This window comes from Lepisosteus platostomus, chromosome 1 (genome assembly GCF_059453375.1).
Source record: "Lepisosteus platostomus isolate fLepPlt1 chromosome 1, fLepPlt1.hap1, whole genome shotgun sequence".
Lineage (NCBI taxonomy): Eukaryota > Metazoa > Chordata > Actinopteri > Semionotiformes > Lepisosteidae > Lepisosteus > Lepisosteus platostomus.
This window is the reverse complement of record NC_142611.1, coordinates 82,556,904-82,581,089: the sequence shown is the minus strand read 5'-3', so window position 1 is coordinate 82,581,089 and position 24,186 is coordinate 82,556,904. Positions and strand designations below refer to the sequence as shown.

The following is a 24,186-nucleotide window of genomic DNA, read 5'->3' as shown; positions in this document are numbered from 1 at the left end:
GACTGATATGGTAACTGGACTTCTTTTACACAGTTCTTCTTGGAATCAGAGTTGGACTGTGGGTTTCTTTTATTATCTTAGGGATGTTTCATGAATTAAAATGTTGCTTTGATCAGGAACAGGCAGTGCCAGTAAATGTGGTTGCCAGATACTTGTCTTTCTTCAAATCAGCATTAATTGCGGTTGTACGTTTCACTCTACAGTGTAAAATAGTTGCATGAATTCCCGACTTTCACTTGGGAGGTTCAGAATAAAATATAAAGACTAGATGAAGTTGTTACATTTTTGATTTGTGGAAGAGTATGTTGCGGTAGAACTGTTGATATGAAAAAAATAGTTTGGCCAAGCTTTGGCTGAAACAACTGAGAGGGATTTGGAGATTGACACTTCTGAATAGCTCATTGAAACATGGTTTACAGCAATGAAACAATGTGGGATGAGGTTATCAAAACAGGTCCAGCTAACAGGTTGGCGGAGCCTGTGATTGCTCAGGCAGTTCCTTCAAGCCAGCAGCTGGCTTTCAAGTGGATTGAAAACCTGTCAGCACGTCTCTCCAGGGCCAGCGAGCTGGCGCCCAGTCAGAGCAGAGGCAGCTGAGATTGTTTTGCTTTTGAGGTGATTTGACACACCAAGAAGAGGAAAGTTTTGTCAACAAGACATTTCCAGCAATGGAGTGGCAGGCAGAGATGTATGGGAGTAGACACTGTGACATCCACTAATGAGACACTAGTTACTTTGACCTGCACAGCTTTGAGGCACATCTCCAGACCCCTTCCTCCTATCCAGTTTTGATGTTGAGCTAAGAAACTATGTGAAGGAAAAGGTAATGGCGAAGGCAGAGGTTTTTGGAGATTGCAACTTTGTGGTACCATTCCAGTACAGAGATGTCAGGAGTCCTGAGAGAATTGTAGAGCAGATAAAGTTAAGAATTAATACAGAGGGGTATATTCTGTCCATGGCCATGAATGCCTTTCACACTGGCAGTAGTGGTCTAGGAGTTAGGAAAGCAGTATTGTCTGGGGATCTGCACAAGATTTGTGTGCGATGAATCGTCCCTCGTTATTGTGGCTGTTCTTGTTTGAAGGAGCTGGGGGCTGTGTGTGTGCTGAAGACTGAGGGGTTGTCCCCTGTGCCTGTGTCTCTGCAGTACAAGGCGACTGTGACGCCCTGGGTGGGTCTGCGCAAGATCAACATTTCGTACTGGTGTTGGGAGGACATGTCCCCCTTCACCAACACGTCCCTGCAGTGGCTGCCAGGGGAGCCCAGCGACGCCGGGTTCTGTGGGTACCTGGCCGAACCCTCGCCCAGCGGCCTGAAGGCGGCCACTTGCGTTAACTCCGTCAACGGCAGCCTGTGTGAGCGCCCAGGTGAGGCAGGCCCTGCATCCTCGTCTCGTCCGGCCTCGGTCATGCTTCTGGGAGGAAATGGAAAATTGCAAACTGTTTCACTTGGATGGAGGCTTGTTGTTTCCAATCCAAGCCTACTTTTCTTTTTTGTTTTCAAGTCCTCAAAAAGCATTTAATCTTTTTATGTCTGGTGGTTCATGTTGGCAAATTCCTGCGTTCAGCGAGCAGTCAGTTCTAGAACATGCCAGCGCTTCAAACGCACTGCAGATGAGCGAGGAAGTTAAAATGAAACAGTTAGCGGCAGGGCAGTGGTTCAGGAACAGTGTGCCATCCTGTGCCCCAGCCAGCCATCATGAAGATGAACGTCTGTGCTGCTTTCTTGCACAGCGTGTCTAATGAGCTAGATCTGTGTTTTCTGTCTCCCCTGCCAGCGAACCACAGCGCCAAGCAGTGCCGCACACCCTGCGCCCTGCGCTCTGCCTGCACGGAGTGCACCAGCAGCAGCTCGGAGTGCATGTGGTGCAGCAACATGAAGCAGTGCGTGGACTCCAATGCCTACGTGGCCTCCTTCCCCTTCGGCCAGTGCATGGAGTGGTACACCATGAACAGCTGTCCCCGTAAGACAGCCAGCAGCACACTGGCCTCCTTTTACTTACACACAGAGCAGGACACCGCCGTTACACCCCACCTCTAATGCCTCTCCTTTGCAGTATCCTGAATATTCAACAAACATAAAAAAAACGAGAAGTTCGGATGTCAGGTGCTTTTTATAAATCTACCACAGTATTTGCATTGAGCTATAAACCGTTTTTAACTGTCCACGCTGTAAAGGGACAGTTTTTGCATCCCCCTGTCCTTCTCTGGCAGAATGATGTGGTTTTGTACAGTGTGAAGACCGACTTGAGTTGGGATGCCAGAGCATATCGGGAGGAGCTTCGTGCACGAGTGCTGCTGTCATTCCATCAGTGATACGGCCTGTAGATGTGCATCCACTCCAGAATTCCTCTTTGGGACTGCGCGATTGTCAGAGTTTCTTTCTTGTTTCATTCAGAATGATCAAAATCAAAACAAATCTAGTGTGAAACAAAAAAGAACTGTGAGTTATACGGTATGGTGGTTTAGAACACGCTGTCACGGTGCGGTAACAGTGTGGTTCCAACTCTTTCCCTCCCGCCATGTACCAGTTTCTGAACTCTGCCCCTTCACACAGCCTCCTGAGCTACAGTCTCTCCTCTGTGTGTAATACAGTGACATATGTTATGAGCTGCAGCTTGTTTGATATTGTTTCACACCACATTCAACCTTTAGCTCTGCCTCTTTACCGGGTCTTGGAGCAGAAGTATTAAAGGGACCTGTGTACTCTTTTGTGCAGGGGTCCTTGAGGGACCCCTAATGTCTGAAGATTTCATTTCCTGCTTCTGAGCTGGTAGTGTCTTGGTAAGAGTGTGGCCTGTTGGGAGTGCGTGTTGTGCCCTGTGTGCTAACGCTGTAACTCTCCTGTTGCAGCTGAGAACTGTTCTGGTTACCGGACCTGTGGGCAGTGCCTGGACCAGCCGGGCTGTGGCTGGTGCACAGATCCCAGTAACACGGGCAAGGGCCAGTGCATCGAGGGTTCCTACAGGGGGCCGTTCCAGCCCCCCAGCTCTGCCTCCTACCAGGAGCCTGCCCTCAACGTCACCATGTGCCCCTCAGAGAACAAGTACAACTGGTCCTTTATTCACTGCCCAGGTAAGGACATCCCCTGCAGGGCCTGATGCATGGCTGTCACTGCACTGACTAGAGTTCCAAGACTGGTCCTTGGCTTGGAGGTCCAGAGGACCAGAACAGTGCATTGCCACTTGCCACTTACAGTGATTGTGCTCTGAATGTTGTAGATTGGTCAGTGCAGGAGGCCTGTTTACTGCCCATTGCTTTGAAGTGGTACATCTGCCCCTCTTTTGTGACTTGGTCTGGTTATCGTGATGTAGCTGTGCAGAATGCCAGCATTCACTAACATAAGGCAAATTCAAATGAAGTTATGTCTTTGTTCCTTATGTTCTAAAGAGTTAAAGATACAACAAACAGGCCAGCCTCAGATGTAGCCCTTGTACAGGAGAGTTTCCTCCCTGAGACGGGTGTACATGTGATCTGTGCAGGCGTTGACATGGCGGAATGGTTTCCAGTGCCCTCTGTTTTCACACACCTGCGCCATCTGGGAGAGCTGTAGACTCTCGACCAGCTCACTGCAGAGCTGCGCCTGTGTGTCGAGGGCGTGGACTCAGACCTGGAGGGCCAAGGTGCTGCTGCTGTTGTACCTTGGAGCAAGTGCTAGGAGAAATGAGGAGAACTGGGATGGACGCTTGGAGAAAAGCATCAGCTGGATGTGGTGTAGTAACATACTGTAGTAGTAACTGGGGCGGCTGGTGTCTCCGTCTCTGAGAAGCCTTGGCATGAGCTCTCTGTCCGGTGCCACTCGCCCTATGCTTTATTACCATGGTTTGCTTCGGCAGCTGGGCATTGATGTAGAATACCCGCTAGCTGGCTCCTTGGTAAAAGTGAGGGTCAAATCCAGCATCAAAGGGTTTTGGGAAGTGGTTTATGAAACCCAGCAAAGAACTAAATGGCTTTTGAGGATCGCTCTAACGCGCCGTCTCCGTTTTGTTCATGGGTGTGGGCAGCCTGCCAGTGCAACGGGCACAGCAAGTGCGTCAACGAGAGCGCGTGCGAGAAGTGTGAGGACCTCACCACGGGCCGACACTGCGAGACGTGCATCTCTGGGTACTACGGAGACCCCACCAACGGGGGCACCTGCCAGCGTGAGTCATTCTACCGCGATCGGTGTCAGTGCTTGTGCGGCTTGACCCCCAGGTCTTGGGGGAAGGCTGGGATGGGACGCCTGTCAGGGAGACCAGGTGGAGCTTTTCCCTCTGCGCCAGAATTTCCGTTCCAGTGCCCCAGCATGGTGACGGGTGACACTGCTGTAGGAGGCATCATTCTTATGAGATGAACAAGCACTCGGGGCCTCGCTTTAACATTAAAGAGCCAATGGTGTTGTTGGTAAGAGGTTGAATTGTTCAGTCGGTGGAACAGTTTCTTGTTTTTCCACCGGACCTGTGTGCTTGGGGGCTGCTGGTGCCTCCGTCACACGGCTGAGGGCTCCCACTCAGAGGTGGATGAAGTGGGTCCCTCCTATATGTACAGTACAGTGGCTTTTGACTCCAGTGGGATGAAAAGCATTACTTAAATGCAATTATTATTAGTATTATTACAATGTTCAGCTCAAAGACGGGCATCAACGTATTTAGCAGGACAAACAGCAGTTGGAGACTTACAGGACCGTCCAAGCTCATTTCTTTGAGCTGTATAAACAGCATTGTTTAATTTCCTCTTTTCTGTATCTTGTATATGCACCTCATGTCGCACTGCCTGAAGGAAGGGGATAGTTGGAGCTCCAGTCAGCGGAGTCACTGTAATGTCCTCCAGCAGCACAGCCTTGGCTGCAGTGGTGCTGTATTTTCACCAGGCATTAACATTTGACTACTTAAACTTGCGTTTTTGATTGCTAGATTATGGAACTTGAAAAGTTGAAAACTTGCAATAAAAATGGAAATTCAATACCTTAATCTTAACCGAGCTTGGTATGCCACTGACTGTTGAATCTGTGTGTTAATCAGTCCACTGTGTGTGATTTCAGCTTGCAAGTGTAACGGTCATGCCAGCATGTGTAACCCCCACAATGGGAAGTGCTTCTGCACCACCAAAGGGATCAAGGGAGATCGCTGTCACCTGTGAGTTCGCTGGCCTCCTGGGCTGTTTTTCTCTGCTGTCTTCTCCTTTTTGTCATTCGTTTTCGTCGTCTTCTCCTGCCTGCCTGCCTGCGTGTGTGTGTTCGGAGCTGCACCTCTGCCCTCAGAGGTGACCTGTGTGTCCCAGGGTCGCACAGCTGATAGGAGACCCGGCCTGTTTAAAAAAGGCCCTCTCCCGTGCTTTCTAGAAAACAAAAGCAAAAAAAATTGTTTCAAGTTCCTTTACCAAGGATATTTTTATTTCTGTGATGCTGGAGTTAATTTAAGCCTTCCTTTGACAGCTTCAGGGAGCTTGTTCTTTGTTATTCACAATAATTACGGTGTCCTGTGTGTGTGTTCGTGGATCTGACAGGGTACAATCTCGTTCTGCCAGATCCTTCCTCTCCTTTCTTCTCCGAGGTGTTGTGGTGTGCGCTGTCTTGCTGCGTCTTGTTTAATGTGCGCTGCCTGCCTGGCACTCGGAGAGTTTGTGAAGGCGCCTTGTCACGCTGATTAACCGTCTGCCCGCTTCTGTCTGCTGCAGGTGTGAGGTAGAGAGCCGTTACCAAGGCAACCCCCTCAAAGGCACCTGCTATTGTGAGTATATGCAGCATTGAAAATGACCATTTGTGTACAGGTCCTGTTCAAGCCAGAAGTGCTGAGCTTTCAGAAAGCTGGTGAGAGGGGAGCTGCAGGTGGTCAGTGTTTCTGATCTACAGGCAGGGGAGCGGCTGGACAGGAGGTTCAGGGCTCTTCACGATGGCAGGGCCTCCAGGTGTGAAGCAGAGTGTGCCAGTGTGTCAAGGAGCCTGTAGACTGATTGGTACACTGGCTTTAACCTGGACCGCAGTGCTTCCGCCTGCATTGGCTCAATTGTGAATCACAGAATTCTCAAACATGCTTAGGGCAGTGCAGGAAATGTATTGTTTCTTAAGGTAGTTACATGGTTGCTTTGGTTCTGCCTGTTAAATAGAATTACTGTTTACATTTGAAACAGAACTTTAGGAGTATATCTGCAATACTGTTGTAATGCTGTTTTCACTCTATTATTTTTTTTTATATTGCATTTTAAGTGCTAATGTTTTACTTGATGCATTGCAAGTTTCTCATTAATCAAATTGGAAATTGGAGTGTTGCCTGTTTGGAGACTTTTCTCCCATTCTAAAGGCTTTGACGTCAGTGATCCTGTGAGTTAGAGGTTCAGACGGCAATACTAGGAAAGATGCCAATGCCTCTGAATGCCAGGGGGACCAGGGCCTTCTTGGAAAGTTGCGGTGCAGCCTCCTGCAAGAGAGAGCACCTTCCTCTTCGTAGTCCCTTACTCCTCTATTCCTCGGGCTGATGCTCTAATCCATGGTGCTTTGAAAGGTTGAGCTGTCTTCAGATCAATTTCCAATTCCTCCTTCCCCACCATGAAGCAGCAGTACAGCCGGCTGCTTTGAGAGCTTCCCAGCCCCATGTGCACTACCCGATGCACAAGCTCTGTGGTTTTGAAATCGCTGCCAAAGCGAAAACAAAGTTAAAAATACAGAGACACAGCATTGTGAAGTTCCTGGAATCTGGGTAATATCTTTTCGCATTATTTTGTTCCAGTAATTCCTTACAAGAATCCTCACTTGGATCTCCTTAGTGCATGTTGTTTCCTATACATAAGAATAAAACACATTCTTCCGTTCTTCCTGCAAAATCTGGCACTTCTCAGCACGGCCGGTATTTAGGTATCGCATTATGCTAATTAATAATAGATTGGCCTGGGAATAGCAGTTAAGTGTCTTTGTGTCTGCCTCTGTATACCGTGTATATAATCATGACTACCATCACTATTTTTAGTTTTTGTTTGGAGCAATTTTGAATCCTGTAGCCGTGACAGAGCGTCAATCTCTGGGGAAGCCCCTTTCATGGCTCACAAGGAGCACTTTATCTTCTAGTGCTGTCTCATGAGGCATTAGATTCACCCTTTAAGGGTTCAGACTCACAAAGCCACACGCCATTCGTGTAGTCCACCTGTCTGTGAGTGTGTACTCATGGTAACCCTGTCTCAGAGGAAAAATCCCAGCCTACCAGCCAGGGCAGGGCTTTGATTGTTTTAAACTAATCAAAACGGTAATGGGGATTATAAAATTAGAAAATTGAATGGGAATTGAATTGTTCAGACCATCATCCTCTGCTCTGTATAGCAGACAGTGCAGCCTCGTTTGCAGATATCCTGCCTTGTGCCCTGTGAACGGGTCACTCTGCCAGTGTCAGTGTGGCAGGTGTGCTGTCAGACCAATTATCTGCCTTCTTTCCAGAATGGGTGGCAGCAATATCACCTGCTTGTAGCCTGATCTCATCTCAGCTTAATGGCTTAGGAAAGTGGGACTAATCGGTACTGGTAAGCCTTTGCCAGTCGCATTGTTGGACCAGCATGGGGCACTCTTCCCTTGAACTAGAATCTCCACACCAATGTCCCAATATGGTGTCTGGGGACATTGTATTATGGGGGTACTGTTTTGTGGATTGAATGTAAACTAAGAACCTGATCACTTGGTCATTAAAAGTCTCATGGCACTGGCCATGATATAAGGAGCAGGAACCCTGGTGCCTCCTGGCTAGTATGAGCTGCTGTGCCCAAGTGCCATGACTGACTGGGCTGCCTGGATCCTGGTCTTTGACTTGAAGGTATGCAGGGCCTCTGTGCTGACGTCCTGTCTGTTCTGTGTGCATGCAGATACCCTGCTCATCGATTACCAGTTCACCTTCAGCCTGTCCCAAGAGGACGATCGCTACTACACGGCCATTAACTTTGTTGCCACACCAGAGGAGGTAAGCCTGTCTGGTGAACTGCTTTCTTTTTCACTTGTCCCTCTGTTGCTGCTGCGTGCATTTCAAATCGGGATCTTTCTGTGTTCAGCACATTCCTTTCAGCAGTAAAGGGTTTTGGTGTTTTTCCTCTGCTCTTCGAGGAGTCGTTATGAGAGCTGTCTCCCCGAGTGTGCAACACAAAAAAAAAAGATCACAGCCACCAATGGCTTCTGTGTATTCTGGCCCCCCTGGTCAATGATGCAGACTGTCTTGGTAGCTTGCTCAGTTCTTCCGAGCCTGTGGCTTCTCTGCAGTGCAGCAGGGCTGGTCGCTGTGTATTTTTGCTGGCAGCCGCGTTGGAGATGCACTTCTGTGTCCTCTCTTGGGGCTCCTCCTGCCCAGGAGACCTGCAGGTGTTGCTGAGGGACCCTGACCGGCCTGGCAGGACATACCCCTCCATTAATGTATGGTGGCCCGTTATAAAGAGGCAGAGTTAGGGGCTAAATCATTCATGTGATTCCTGGTTTGGATGTGCTCGCACTTTTTCCAGAGCTAGCTGCGCTCCGGACTAGTTATGTATCTTCCTGACAGGAGCTGTAACTGCTTGCAGGAAATACTCATGATTTTCCAGGCTAATGTATGTTTTTTTCTGTAAAAAACATTAAATTGAGAAAGGATACAAAAACAAATAGCTGTATGAACTGTTCATTATGTCATACCAATGTAATCACTGATTAAAATGCAGAAGAATTCACCTGGAAGTTTAGCAGTTTTGTCCTTGTTAGGGTAGCTTTGATTCATGAAATAGCTTCCTTTGTTTGAAAGACATATGTACCATAAAGCACTTTGTGAAAGCCTTTCCCGATAGCTACATGTACTGCATTCAGTGTATACCACTCTATATTTGTCTACATTTTAATGTCATTGCCAGGTTTTTAAAATATCTTCTCTTTTGATCTTCTAGCAAAATCGGGACCTGGACATGTTCATCAATGCATCAAAGAACTTCAATCTCAACATTACTTGGGCGACCAGTTTTGCAGGTAAAGATGGCTGTGAGCCATTGGCCATAGGAGCTCTTTCCATGAGCTGTCAAATCATCTAATTAACAGATTAATTACTTAGTTCTTAATTAAAAAATTGTCCCTGGTTGCTTCGTTAATTCCAAATTTGCATAAATGGTGACTTTATGCAGGATTCATCACAGGCTCACAGTGCTCACGGGGCAGGAGAAGCCCCCTGTCTTACCTCGCCTTCTTTCTGCTCCTCCCGCAGCTGGCACACAGGCAGGTGAGGAGATCCCCATAGTCTCCAGGAGCAACATCAAGGAATACAAGGACAGTTTCTCCAATGAGAAATTCGACTTCCGCAACAATCCCAACATTACCTTCTTTGTGTATGTCAGCAATTTCACCTGGCCAATTAAAATCCAGGTGAGCATGGCTCAATTTCGCAATTGAATCTCCTGTTGCAATTGTCGCACCTGCGGTATCAGCACAGAGCCAGTGTGTGCATGAATGGCGTTCATGATTAAGTACGCTAGTGAAACGTTCCAGCTTGCTGCAGTTATATCAGCCTGTCTCCGGGTGACATATATCTAACCATGCTTGAGCAAGCTTGCGATCTTTTATTGGTAACTGTACTTTTAGTGAAATAAAAAACTAGTGACCCGTGTCTACTTTTCTGCATTAGTTCAACCAAGAAGCCAGCCCAAAAAACACATCCTGAAATGAGATGGGTTCAAAACCCTTTTAGACCGAGTTAAAAGCACATCCTTATAATGCATCTTAAATATTGTTTCAACTGCAGAGGAATAGAAAGAAGGTAAATTACATTGTTTTGAGGGAATGAGTTAAAATAGAAATATAGTCCATCACTTTGAACAGGACTAAACTGACACTGTATTTGAAAAAAAAATACGGCTTTTTGAAACCACTGTTTACAATCAAAGCTAATTGTTATTAGTTCAGGGTGCACATTTTACTGATATAAAGAAACATAATTCATTAGGAGTAATAAAATTAGTTTCTGCATACTTTAAATCTTGGTTTAACTACTTTTGGAGCTTAATTTAAATCACACCGAAATGTACTCCAAAAACCATTCGGAGATGCTCAATGTTGGCACTGTCCCAGTGTATCTCCTGCTGTGGTTGGGACCAGTGGGCAGGGCTTGTCATAGCTGAATGTTAGGAATCTTGAAGGGAGTTCAGAAAAGTGAAAAATGAAAAATGACTTGTGTGGAAGCTTTGAGCTCTTTCTGGAGTTTTGAGTGACGAGTTCTCCTCGTCCCGCTTACCTGTGATCTGTTAGGTTAATCGCAAGGTGTCGGGAAGCTGAGGGCCAAAAGAGTAGATGGCAGAGAGGCCTCCAGTGTGCGTCTGTGACATTTTAAAATTGCTTTTAACAACATCCAGTCAAGAGGAGTTACAGAGTATCCTCTAGAAATCAGCCTTTCTTAATATCCATGTCTCCCTTCCCATTGTCTCCCAGTACACAAGCTGGACAATCCAGAGCACCTGAGGTTTCAATGTCTCAGGCAGCAAATCTCTAAATGTAAGAATCAATATGTTCCAAAGGTTTTAATGGAGCGCTATGGTCTATATTTAGACCGTAACACTGGGCGCAAGAAAGTCTTTGAACTGGAAGATTTTAAAGACAACTGGTGCGCACCCCTTTTAGTGTGAAATACCACTCTGCAGTTTTACACTGTACTATTAGCTATGATATTAATGAGAGAAAAATCTGATAACTAACATCTTGCAGCTGGTGTCTTTATAAGCAGATGTTGAGATTCCTCTCAGCAGGCATAGTTTCTTTAAGGCTTTTGCAAATGTGTTAGCAATGCGATTACTTGGGGTTTACACTGCATTGCCCAGGGCAAAGTGTTGTAGTAAGGAAGACTACACATGCAGTGTTGCATCCAAGCTGTTGGCCCAGCCTTGCAGTGCATCGTGTGAGAGCTGGCAGATCTCAGCCTGCTTGGTGCTCTGCTGGCTATCCTTCTGCTGAGAGAAAACAACTGACATTTATGTACAGTAGAAATGTACCTGATGTCTCTCAATGCCTCACCAGAATGGCTCTGCCACCATTTAATCTTCCCAGTAAAACTGCGTGCATGACAAGGCTGTTTTTTGTGCATAACTTTCTTTGCAGATGTCCTTGAGTCCTAGAACAATGATCATCCTCTTCCTTAGACAATGCCGTGTGTCGTGGCCTTAGGGCTTCTGTTGTCACCGCCAGAGAAGGAATGGTTTCCACATGCAGTGATGACAGAGTAATAAGTGCGAAGTCAGATTTATAATTAACACTATATGTAGTGATATCAGAGTAGTACATTTTATTTAAATCTTAATGTTTTCAGTTTAAAAAGTTGCATTCTAAATGAAGTGAAACTCATTAGTATCGGTTTCTAGTCCTAACAACAACGAAACAAATGTTTGCATTGTTCTGGGTGACAGAGCTAGGGTGCTGTTTGCTGGGACCAGGGCTTCATGACAGTCCACTGTTACAACTATCAGAGACCTCTACATTGTCTCCATAAATTGTCTTAAGCTGAGCTTTATTGGAAAAAACTGAGATAGGACTAGGTTTTGAAATGGGAAACACAAAAGCCATGTTTTTTTTTTAAATGTATTTTGGTAACTCAATTGAGAACAACTTCTCATTTACACTGTTAACCCGGAGTCCCTTTTCTGCAACAGGGTGTGTAACTTGAGCAGTCTGGGTCAAGTAACCAGGAGAAGGGTAAAACAACTAACCTTCCAGTGATTCAGAAGAAGTTTGCTTTGCTTAAACTGAGAGCTTGCATTCTGTAAGCTGTGTTTGCAAATTCAGAAATGAAGGAGTGACACATGCGTTAAATACATTTTTGTGTTAAAGTGTCTGTCTGACACCTGTCAAGAAAAGCTACACACAACACCTTTTCTGCAAGGAGGGCAGATTGATCTTGTAAAGAGAATCAAGCCTGGTACTTTATTGGTGGAAATGAATGTTGGAAGCTATGAAAACAAGTTGCTAGCATGTTGCGGCCCAACAATTACAGTTCCCTCTGTTGAATCTGGCAGCCCGATGATTGCACTGTTGAACTACTATGTCCAACAGAGGCGTTTCTGCTGAGCTGTTAGGATTGAGTTCCTTGGCTGTGAGATGTAAAGAATCTGATTTACCATTAGTGTTTCTGAGTTTCCTGACCTGAACTGAACCCAGTACCAGTATGAGGGACTAGAGCACGAAAGGTGAAACTTTAGCTTATGTGACATTGGTATGAATTTATTTATAGGTAGATGTTTAACCTCTATGCGTCCCTGTTTGAGCATCTGAAGACTCACCTCTTGCAGGCAGATGTTTCAAACACATCGACCTTCTTACCTTTCCCAGTACTCCCCTGACTACTTCCTGGTTCAATCCCTACATCCCAAAACCTATATATATATAAATAGACTGCTATTTATTCTGAGTCATTGAGTTGCCTTTAAATCCATTTCCACAGTGCATTGTCACCTTGCTTTTACAGAACTGTAAACGTATAAACCTCTGCCAAGGAATGAATGATTCCTGCTGCACCCAGAATCTTGAGAAAACGAGTTTGGAGGGTTGGGGTGTCCTGGCCTTGGCTTGAGCTGTGCTTTGAGTGGAGGTCTGTGCATCAGATGAATGTTTTGTCTGAGAACACTGATTTGCACTCTAAATGGGTTGATATAGCTGGTGTGATTAGGAGAACAGTGGGAAACTGAGGCTGTGAAAGGGCTTTTGTTTCCTTTGAGCCACATTTTTGAAAGTGTTTATTTATTTATGTAGTTTATTTAGCTGCCGCGGGGGCTCTTGGCTTCTCCACAAGCCGCACTGCATGTGGGCAGACAAGAGCTGACAGTGACACCCCGCTGACGGGACACCCCACTGACCGAGACACCCCGTGGACAGTGACGTTTCGCGGACCGGGACAGTGACACCCCGCTGACCGGGACAGCGCCCCGCGGACCGGGACACCCCACTGACGGGACAGTGACGCCCCGCGGACAGTGACACCCCACTGACGGGACAGCGCCCCGCTGACAGTGACACCCCACTGACCGGGACACCCATGCCCCCCCCCCGCGTGATGCCCTGCTTGACAAGGACCGCGGAGCGGGACAGCCCACAGATCCGGCACAGGATTATATGGCAGAGTAGCTGGTGCAGCCTCAGTCTCGACAAAATAAAATCCTTTGAGGTGAATATAAACACGTGTACAGTATATAAAATGATGTTCACTCTAAAACGTGACTGCATTCCCTGGCTTTGTTGAAGTGTGTAAAACATTTCTGCGTTTTTTGTTTCTTTCTGGTTGTCTGAATGTCTAGAATACTTCATTGTTGGCCTTGCTTCCTGTTGCTGCTTTTCATTCCAACTTCTAGGCAGCTCTCCCCTCTCCAGAGCTGTTGCTTTGTCTGACTGTCTGCACCACCTTTTATGTGCGTTTCAGTAGCGCTTTGCTGCGTGTGTGCAGACGCTTCTGTAGTCTTGTAACAGTTCTGTACCTGTACGCTCATGTTATATAAGTCTTTGTGGTGTTTTGTGGAGCGTTTTTCCAGTGTTCAGACCAGAAGATGGAGAGCTGACAGTAACACTGCAGAACTCGCTTGTGAGCCGCTGTCTTTGCTTAAGAACATAAATACATCGTAGTCTTCAACTTAAGCCACGGGTTCAGCAACTTCCTGGTCCAGCAGATATGTACATTGGGAGGCATCTGGTGTAGATGCGCCGAGTACTGGTGGAGGAGGGGACTGGTTGTGCAGTGAAGAGGAATCACTGGGAGGAGCTGAGACAGTGGACAGTGACTCACTTAAGACCATTGGACAGAAACATACAGCCTGTTTTCGGATCAGCACTTGGTAAGGAGGTCCCGCGGTTGGTCAGATGGTCCCTAAAGAAATGCAGGAAAAGGGAGTGAGAAATGTCTCTGGTTTTCAGGACTCATAGAGAAAGAGTCTTTATTATCCCCAAGGGGGCTATTAGTTTTACAACAGCAGTGTTGACATACACTAATTGTAATAGTAGTAGTAATAGTAACACTTTAAAGGCAGAAACGTGTATCAGGATGCTGTTATCAAGCTATCTGGATCCTCGTGTATATGTTAGGAGTTTCAATAAAACTAAAGAGTTTAAATAAAACTGTAGTTTGTGAGTGTAGGGTGCCCAGGCAGCCCGTACGCAGCCAGGAGGGTGTCGGAAAGGTACTGTAGGGATGTTGACTGGGGTAGCCTAGGGTCAGGGAATGTGTGGAGATGGAGAGAAGGGGCTTTACTGAAGCTGCTCTTCCAGCCAGGAAAGCATTTGGTTATTAAAAAAACATCAGAATAGCTAATTAGCCCACCTCTTGCTCCATCCTGTCTGGAAGCCGGCCTCCTTCCTAGTCCGCTGTACTGCATGTGAAGCACTGCGACATTCCCAGCCTTGGAACAGCAGCTCTCTGTAATGGGTGCCAGACCCAGGTAATAAAATGTTCTTTGCTGAAAAGTGAGATCCAGCCACTGGCCCCAGATCAGAGGGCGTGAGGGTGTGTGTGTGTGCGTGCGTGCGAGCGCGTGTGTTTTCGCTGTGAGTCTCCGGGTGCGGCGCAGACTGACGAGGCAGAGCCCTGCCTCTGCTCCTCTGGAAGAGGTCTGGCCCTCGCCGAGCTCCCTCCCTTTCCCCAGCCTGCCTTCAGCCAGCCGCAGGGCTCGCTCAGCGTCTTCATGGCGCTCGTGTGACATCTGCGCTCTACACGGGACTCCTCTGGAGAGGGCTGCTGTTGTCTTTTCACACCTTGCCTGGATTGTGTTCAGCAACTTACAGTCAATAAGGTAATTCTTCTAATGTTTTATTTTTGGATGTCTTTGGTGTGAAGGGTAGCTCTGTTTCTCAACTGTTGCCTTGTCAGAAGTTAAGCACGCCTCAAAACAGTGCAGCAGTGAGTGTCAGGAGTGTTGCATTGAAGACATTAAAAGTAAATAAGAGACTCGGAGTTAGCCATAGTTGGGCTTAGCGTGCTCCTGTGATACGAGCAGACTGGCTTGTAGCTGTGTATCAGGAGAAAATCTTACAGCAGCTGCTTCAGCATCTGCCTGATTGGGTGTAAAGACTTTTTAGTTCAACTTTAGGTCATGGCAGATTAACCACCGACAGGATGCCTTGTCCATGGTGTCCTGTGTGTCCCAGAGAGCTTTGCTCTGTGGCCTATACCCTGGCTGGAACCAGTACCTTCGGCGTCCTGTGGCCAGGTGTGCTGGGGAGGTCGGCGGGCGCCCTGGCTCCCGATGAGATGCAGAGCGGGGCCGCAGCAAGCTGCTTGTCCGTGAGGTTTTCGCAAGGAGTCCCAGCGGCCTGGACTCTGTCTTACCCTGGGAAGCAGAGGTGTGAATGAACAAAATCATGTTGAAGCACAGGGGAGCGTAGTTACTGAGCGAACGGGACAGCACACATCGGGAGCTTCACCTATTAACTGCACCTCCATGTGGTCTCTGGTATCACTGTGGCGTGTTTTATTTTTTGGTTGTTAACAGCATAGATTACCAGTTATTAGTCATTAGAAATTCAAAACAAAAGTAATAAAAACAATAAGAGTTACTGTAAAAGCATCATTCAGGTTCCCATGACGGAGTTGTGGGGAGTGAAGTAATTAATATCGTCTGTTATGACAAGTGGTTGAGTGCAGCGACAGTCGCTTCCTTTCACTGATTACATTACGCTAGAGCAGCTCTGGAAGATTCTCCATCTTTTTATTGTTTGAAAAGACTAATTGAAATCAGGATCAATTAGATTTGGGGTGACGGGAACCATGGTAAGACTGAAGTTGTGCTGATTTCATTTAATCCTAGCTCTAAGCGCAGAGTGGACTGCTTCATAAAAAAAATGGCTACAAATAGCTTGAGTCTTAATTAGAAAATGATCTTCAAATATGTCATTGATTATTAAACACTTTTTACACCTCCGAGTTAAAATAATTACTGTGTAGGTGTAGTGATGAGAAACGTGCTGGGTGCCGATCATGGACTGACAAGCCAGCATGGGGAGCAAGGGAAGGGAATGGGTTCGATGTGCCTTTTTCAGGCCTCCCAGACAACTTGAGGGCAGGATGGGCACTGTGTTTTGGCATTCCCAGGTTCAAATCCAGGCTATTCCACTGCCAGACCACGGCTGGAAGTACTGCCTTAGGGGCCAAAAGATCGCCGTCTTCCGGGACCCCGGCTTGCTGGGAGGTCGTCTGGCAGGTTGTGAGAAGCCTTGCTAGAGGCTGGTAGTCTTCAGGTCTGCTTGCCCCCAGGGGTGGCAGCGCAGTGCGAGGAGAAGAAGCCAGACATCAGGACTCCTGGCATGTTGCCTGGCACCTCAGGAGTCGTGTTTAAAAAACAGGTTATCGAGCCCAGTTGTTAATGTAACCAGGGATATAAATGGGGGTGATGAAAAGGGATTCTCCGAGCAGCTAGACTAGTTGGAGAGTGTAAGGTGTAGGAGGTACAGCACCACTCTAGGAAAGTCCCAGATGGTTAACAACGGGGGGAGGCCCTTCAGGGTGCTCTTTTTAAGAGATCGCTTTATTGGCCATATACAATTTCTTGCATTAGGAATTTGTCTTTTTCGCATACCCCAACTTGCTCTCCATGAGACACACAGACAGAGAGATGCTTGGGGTCAGAGCGCAGGATCAGCCATTGTACGGCGCCCCTGGAGCAGTTGGGGTTAAGGGCCTTGTGCAGGAGCCCAGCGGAGTAGGATTCCTCCGCCAGCTGTGGGATTTGAACTGGCAACCTTCCAGCCACAGGCGCAGATCCTTACCACAGAGTCACCGCTTCACCTGTGGAGTAAAAGTACTTATTAGTACTTATTAGTTAATTGGTCTGAGAATCTAGCATGACTTTGTTAGCTTGTTCCATTCCCCTCCTACCCTTTGTGTGTCCAGCACTGTGGGTTCGTGGGTGGAAAGCTGAGGAAAGGGTTACTGCTGTCGAGTGACTGACTGCTCTCCTGGCAGGTCGAGCCCTGCATGGACGAAAAGAAGGAGCAACAGTCTGCTTAATTCAAACCAGATTTATTCACTTGGCCTCAGGCTATGAAAATGTGCTGAATCTGTTATTACAGGCCTCCTCTTCAGGGCTTCGTGTTCTCAAAGGCACCTTGTTCATTTGCCGTCCTTGGAATGTAAATAAAACTGCGCTATCTTCAAAAAGGGGAACAATGCACTTGTTTTCGTTTTGCATGCTTTGGAGACTGGAACTGACTGCTTGGTCTTAGAGGAGAGTGCTGACAGGAAGGGAAAGGTGAAGAGCACAAGAGGTGCGGAATGGCTCTCATCCAGCTGTTTGATAGCCAGTCAGCCTCAACAACATGGCTGGGTAGCTTGGTCCATACTCCCACAACCCATTTGTGTAAAGAAGTGACTCCTGTCCTGGCCTTTCGCCACAGTGAAGAGATGGGGAAGTGTGCTGGAAGGGTCTGTGCACAGCTTGCACTCCTGTGACCGGTTACTGGCGTGAGGCTTGTCTAACGGTACCTGCAGATACTACACTGAAAACAAGGGTGTAAAGTATAAATATGGACAGCCCTGGAGCTTTCAGAACAGCAAGAATATAGTACAATACTACAGTAGTAAAGTAGAATTAATTGAAATCATCACTACATATATGAGTTTTTATGTTACGCAACCCGTGACCATATCACAAATCTGCGGTGGATTATGGAAAAATGTCATGAACATCAGGAAAACATCTACATTTGCTTCATCGACTACAGTAAGGCATTCGACTGCATCGAACACGATAAGCTATGGAAGACCCTGCAAAAACTGGGTGTGCCAGCACACTTGATCCAGCTGATAAGATCCTTTTATAAAGATCAAGAAGCAACTGTTCGAACACAACATGGAGACACCGAATGGTTCAAAATCGAGAAAGGTGTGCGACAAGGCTGTATTCTGTCCCCTTTTCTTTTCAATCTTTACGCGGAAATGATCATGAGGAAATTAGATCTGGAAGAATTGGAAATCGGTGTGAAGATTGGAGGCAGAAATATTTATTATCTCCGCTATGCTGATGATACAACATTACTGGCGGAAACGGATGATGGCCTGAAATACTGTACCTCATTTTAAGAATCAAAAAGGAAAGTGAAAAGCTGGGTCTCTACCTCAATATCAAAAAGACGAAGATCATGACAACAGCTGGAAATGGAGCAGTCAAAATAACCGTTAGTAATGAAGAGATCGAATGCGTCAAGGTTTTCTGCTTCCTGGGATCCATGATCGACCAAACTGGAGACTGCGGCCCTGAAATCAGGCGACGAATTGCGTTAGGCCATAGTGCGATGCTGAGCATGCACCAAATCTGGAAGAGCAAAGACATCAGCCTCACAACCAAATGCAAAATGGTCCATGCTATTGTGTTCCCCATATCAATGTATGGGTGTGAAAGCTGGACCCAGAAAAAAGCTGACCGAAAAGAGGATGGATACTTTCGAGCTATGGTGCTGGAGAAGACTGTTACGGATACCATGGAAAGCAAGGGTCACCAATAAAGAGGTTCTGGAACGCATTCAGCCAGAAATTTCGCTTGAGGGAAAGGTCACCAGACTCCGGCTCACTTATTTTGGTCACGTGATGCGATCAGATTCGTTGGAGAAAGCAATGATGCTGGAATGGTCAGTGGAACAAGAAGACGAGGCCGCCAAAGAACGCGGTGGCTCGACGCCATCAAAACGGACACTGGCTTAGGCATAGAACAGCTGAAAGGGAAAGTCCAAGACTGGAAAGCGTGGCGAGAGATGGCCTATAGGATCGCCGAGAGTCGGATCCGACTGACCGGATAACATCATCATCATCATGTTACACGAAAGTCATATGCTTCTTGAAATGTGCATGTTTGAAGAAGGGAAAGTGTCCTTTTTCCTCAGCTTGTAGGGACAGACAGCAGCTAGGCGATCTGTGTGTGCAGACTGTGTGCCAGATGTCCTCGCTGCGTTCCATTATTTGATTAAAAACAGGCCTTTTGTCATTAGTTGCCTTTATTACACATTTTATCTTTTAATGCGTGTCCAGCAGGAGACAGACCTCGGGGTGCGTCATACAGACTGCTGCATGCATGACTCCAGGCACTTAGTCATGCAACCTGCAGAGCCGAGCGCAGTCCGGGGCATGAGCCACGTTTCCTCCTCACAATAACACCCTTTTCCGCACTTGGAAGCTGTGATCTGAGTAGCCTTCAAGAAGTGTTTAACAAAACAATTTTGTACTCGTTAACATTAATATTTCGAGGTTGTCTGTTGCCCTCTCAGTACATTTAACCAAGGTGATTGCTTCTCTTGTAATTTCCTTCACTGTAGTTACCAGGCGTTGGTCCACTGAGAAGTGTCCAGGCTGGGAGCTTCTTTAGTTCGGCTGCATGTTATTATGAGAGAGTTTTCAACACCTCCGAGCACACAGGGCTCTGACAAAGTGCACAACAGAACAGGGGCTGAAGGTGATGAACGGTCTCGGGATCTGCGTCTGTGGCTGGAAGTTTGCCCGTTTAAATCCCGCAGCTGGTAGAGGAATCCTACTCCGTTGGGCCCCTGAGCAAGGCCCTTAACCCCAAATGCTCCCAAATGCTCCAGGGGCGCTGTACAATGGCTGACCCTGCGCTCTGACCCCAAGCTTCTCTCCCTTTCTGTGTGTCTGTGTCTCATGGAGAGCAAGCTGGGGGTAAACGAAAAGACGAATTCCTAATGCAAGAATTGTATAGGGCTAATAAAGTGATGTTATGTTTAGGACAGGTTTTTTTAGCTGTGCTGCACCAGAAAAGCATGGAGTTATCCTGCAGTTGGAGAATTCTTCCTCAGATTGTATGAAGGTGTGGTGGTTTCTTTTAACATGCTTAGTACTTAAATTTCCTCTTCCAGAAAACTGCCTGCTCTGTTAACAGGGGTCGGGAAAAGTGATTTGCAACCCATTGCAGTTAGAAGTTAGTTGTGTAAGGGATTACATTTTTATTTAGGAAGTTTAATGAAATTTAATTTAAGAGGTATGCTACTTTATATACACACTCCATACAATTATTGTCCCCATTGTGTTTTTTAAACATTACACAAGTAACTTCTAACTATGGTATTACTTATTATAAGTAACATTCACCCACACTAGGTGGTGGTGTAGTGATTCAAGCCTTTCAGTTTTGGATCTGGATGGTGAAGCATTCCCAAGTGATTTTGGCCTCAGTAATTATCAATATCGCAAGGGTTTGTGCACGCACACTAACCGGAATGGCAGTTGATGGATGGAAAGGGTTAAAATATATTTCCAGTATGACCTGTTCCACACTATTGTCTTGTGGTTATTGGATTTTCTCGCAGAGCTGGGGCTGCCAGGGCCCCTCAGTAAGCAGAGAGCTGTGCCTTTAACAGCACAGCTAGGTTTGGGAATGGGAGAGGAAATGGGCGGATTTGTGGAAGAAACAGACGCTGTTTTCAAATACTTCAGTTCCAGAAAAAGAGAGAGAGAGAAAAGTGGTTTGGCTTTCCTTTCCCTCTCTCACTTTATTGTACTCGAGGCTCTCCCCCTCCTCGTTTCCTGCCCCAGTGCCCTGCTCCTGTCTCCCGCTCTCCCCTGCAGTCGTCGGCGGCCTTGGCTGTGCTGTGCACACAGCTCCGCGCCGCAGTCGTGAACTTTCTCTCCCCCCGTTTGAGTTCGGTGCAAGTACGTGGGCCTTTTCTCTGCGAGCCATGAACGCTGAAGCTGTTTTCACTGTTGCTATATTGTTCTGCCTTTCCTGCCTCTTTGCTGCCGTCGGTGTAAGTTTTCAAGACTTTTTGTGATTTTGCTTCCCACGTGAAAATGTGTTGTTGCTTCAGTGCGGGGGGGTCCGGAGTGACCCGGCGTGGAAGGCGCTGGCCGCGGTCCAGAACAGAGGTGTCAACAGAGGAATGGCCAGCCTATGGGTGATGGGCACAGATACGAAGTGGGCACAACTGACCGGGCGCTGTAGCAGTGTACAGGATTTGTCTCCGGCTTTTCGGATGCAAGGGGCACCAGAGAAGCAGTTAGGATTCTGCTGGCGTTGGAAACCTTTATTGGTGTCAGAAAGGGGGGTGCTGCCCCCGACCAGAGTGCCATCATTCTGAGCCAGGGGACACCCCGGCACTGAGCCTTCCTGGGGAGTGCGTGTCTGGTCGGCTGTGCCGCTAGGGTAAGGACCGGGGGACGGGGGGGACCAGGGAACAGAGATGGGGTGTGAATAAGCAGGACGTAGCATGGCTAATAGTGGTCACTCCCAGGCTCAGATGTAAAGGCCGGAAAAAAACAGGAAAACAGGTTTGAGCGAAGAAGAGACATAGTGGAGTTCGAGTTAGTAATTTTTAAACATCTAATTTATTTAAATAATTTTTTGGCCCCCAGCTCTAAAGCTTGTTGGCTGTAGCAGTGAAGCATGTGGATTCAAGAAGAGCCAGCAATGTGGTCTGAGCAGGGGGTTGTGGGTTCGAATCCTGGATGTGATACTGCTGTTGTACCCCTGAACAGAGCGCTGCGCTTGGCCGGCTCCAGACACAAGCACTGCTGTATGAGTGAGTCTCTGGGTTGTTTGTGTAAATGAGAAGTTGTTCTCCATTGATGTACCTGGTTAAATAAAAAAACAAAAAGACATGATCGGAGATGATGACAGGATTGAAATTAACACACTAAGGCTTAATGGCCCTTCCCTAGTCATCAACCACATTCATATGACAATTAAATGGGTTCAGCACATGTGATGAATTGTGGCAGGGTGTTTGATTATATGGTTGTGTAGATTAACATGCAAATGTTAAAAATGGATTTTATTCCAACATTAGTTTTGGCTTTCGTTATGTAACATCCGTAGGTGTAAAGATAAATGCTAGGCTTTAATAATTTAAGATGTTTTATCAAGAACAAATGAAACAAACACTCTTTTACGGAATGCATCTTAGACTTGAGTGTTTAACCTACACAGCAGTTTGGTACACACAGTGCTTTATTGGTTGCAGCAGCACAGTTTAATGTGTTATTCTCATTTGCCTCTTGCAGTGTGACTGACGAATCACTCGAACGGGAGTTCAGTGGTAGTCGAGATTTTGATTCAGAGATTCAGACAGAGCTGTGCTCAGATTACTGGTCTTTGCACAGGATTACAGTCCCGATTTCTACTCGGGGTTGCCACCGAGGAGGTTAGCAAAATGCAAATAAGGACTGAAAGTATCTTCCCTGTGTGGAGCCCAGGCTGAGGACAGTAGGCCAGGATCTGGGCTGTGTATTTGTATTTCCTCACACTGCGGGGTCTGTACTGGCTAGAGGTTGAGTGCATTGGGGGCGCGTGTGGCTCAGGGCATAGAGCCATGGGACATCCCGGCACTTCGCGACCCAGGGCTGGGAAACAGCTTCTCTCGCACAGAGCTGAGGGAGCGGGTCGGTGTTAAGCAAGATGTGTGCATTGAGATAGTCTTCTGTGGCTAAATTGACAAGTGTAGCTGGCATTTGGTCCCACCTCTGTGCTTAAAGAGAAAATCTTAGCCCCTCAGAGTTTATTGTATCCAAGTAGGAGGCATGACCAGTCCCTGCTGTCTGCCAGAGCATCTACAGAGAGAGCTGTGCTATGTGGAGCAGTCTGATGCTGTTTGACAAGTCTGGCCTGGGCCTGGAGGCTTTGTACTGTTGTTCTTGGACAGAGGAACACAAAGGAACATGGAGAATCCAGACAGGCTGTGTACTACAACAGGATGTAAGTGTAGAATACATGAAATGCAAAGGAAAATGGTTTCTGAGGTTAAATACCTGCATATTGGAGAAACTTGGTTCACCTTTATACCATGAGAAGCTGACCAGTATTGGTATAGTGTAACACGGGTATCACTAAAAAGGTTAATATAGTAGTTAATAAGTGAATCTACAGTTTTGTCAGTCTGCTTCTTGGAGGAACCCAGAGTGTAGGCCTTAGCCACCTTGCTGGGGAGCCCTTGGTGTAAAGAAGCTTTTTATTTAGCACCAAGAACAAAACATTTCCTTTCGGTTCCATTTGTGTCCACCTGTCCTTGTTTTACTACTGATTGTGAAATAGTCCCTTGACCTGCACTGTTGGTACCACTTAGGGTATTACATATTTGAATCGAGTCTCATCTCTATCTTTTTTGTTCTTAACAGAATAGTTAGCTCCCTTAACCTGCCTATATAATCCCATGTGACCATTAATCAGTCTTGTTGCTCTGAGGCTATTGCTGGTGCTGTGTCTGAACAGGCCTTTCCAGTGCCTATGAACCCTTGAGCATATACATTTCTGGTCTTAAATTGTATGTCACCCTTGGTAAGGGTCTGTTAAACTACAGCTGCTACTAATAACTCTTTGTAATTCTCTTTCCAAATTTTCTGTTTGCCACCCCTTATGATCCCTGTGGGACACCTGCTTATGTGCTGAAAGCTCATGCCCTCTTGAGATGATGCACTGTTTCCTGTCTGTTGACCAGTCTCAATCTGTGTGCTACATTACCTTGTATTCCCATGACTTTTAATTTGACAGTGAAGCTTTTATGAGGGGTATTAGTCATACTTTCTGGAAATGAAAATATATCATTGCTTTAGTGTTATTAATTGTTCCATTTGCTTGTTCAAAGAAATCTAGTAAAGCAAACAAAACCATCTCTCTGAATCTATGTTGGCTGTCTGTTACAATGTCAGTGTTCTGCAGTTTAGCCGTGTCATTTCCACAACTTTTCCAGTTTTGGAAGACTGATTGGTCTGTAATTTCCTAGTTCTATTGCTCTTCTAGTGGATTGGTGTTATTTGCAATTTTCCAGTCTCTGGGTATAGTCCCCACCCTAAGTGAGAATGAGAAAAATCCAAGGTAATAATAATGAATAATATCCCTCAGTTTGGACCATCAGGCTCCAGAGTTTTATAAGTTTAAAGATGCACTTATACATACAGAACCTCAAAAATTACACAATACTGCTGGATCCCTTTTATTGGACTTTTTTCAAATTAAACCCTATTATCTTAGAAGTAATTTACTTCTTCTTTCACAGCTTTTTTGCTGTTGTGCTGAAAAAAGGTTTGCATTTTGTTTTCTTGCAATATTCCTTTTTTCCTCTTGGCAATTTTGATGTCTTTCTTTTAGCTTGGCCTGCAGCTTTTTTCTGTGTATGAATATTGGGCACATTCTGTAAAAGCGGCTTCTTCCTTTTGATTTTTTTTTTCAGTTTTTGATTATTTTTTTCTAGGAAAACATTTAGCCATGTTTTCCTAGACTTGGATGTCATTGTTTTAGGGATCAATGTGTTGTGGAGCCTTTAACTTGTTTT

The 24,186-nt window shown here is 46.4% G+C and overlaps 1 protein-coding gene across 1 annotated transcript in view; it reads left to right on the top strand.

The window, feature by feature from the left end:
- The window catches only part of atrn (attractin), a 148,801-nt gene that overhangs the window by 67,769 nt on the left and 56,846 nt on the right, over positions 1-24,186 (top strand). Inside the window, exons 16-24 of the mRNA XM_088639309.1 lie at positions 1,148-1,367; positions 1,778-1,963; positions 2,853-3,074; positions 4,004-4,141; positions 5,020-5,113; positions 5,655-5,707; positions 7,821-7,915; positions 8,859-8,937; positions 9,170-9,327. Coding sequence (XP_088495435.1) covers positions 1,148-1,367; positions 1,778-1,963; positions 2,853-3,074; positions 4,004-4,141; positions 5,020-5,113; positions 5,655-5,707; positions 7,821-7,915; positions 8,859-8,937; positions 9,170-9,327 — 1,245 coding nt within the window. The remainder of the gene's footprint in view (positions 1-1,147; positions 1,368-1,777; positions 1,964-2,852; positions 3,075-4,003; positions 4,142-5,019; positions 5,114-5,654; positions 5,708-7,820; positions 7,916-8,858; positions 8,938-9,169; positions 9,328-24,186) is intronic.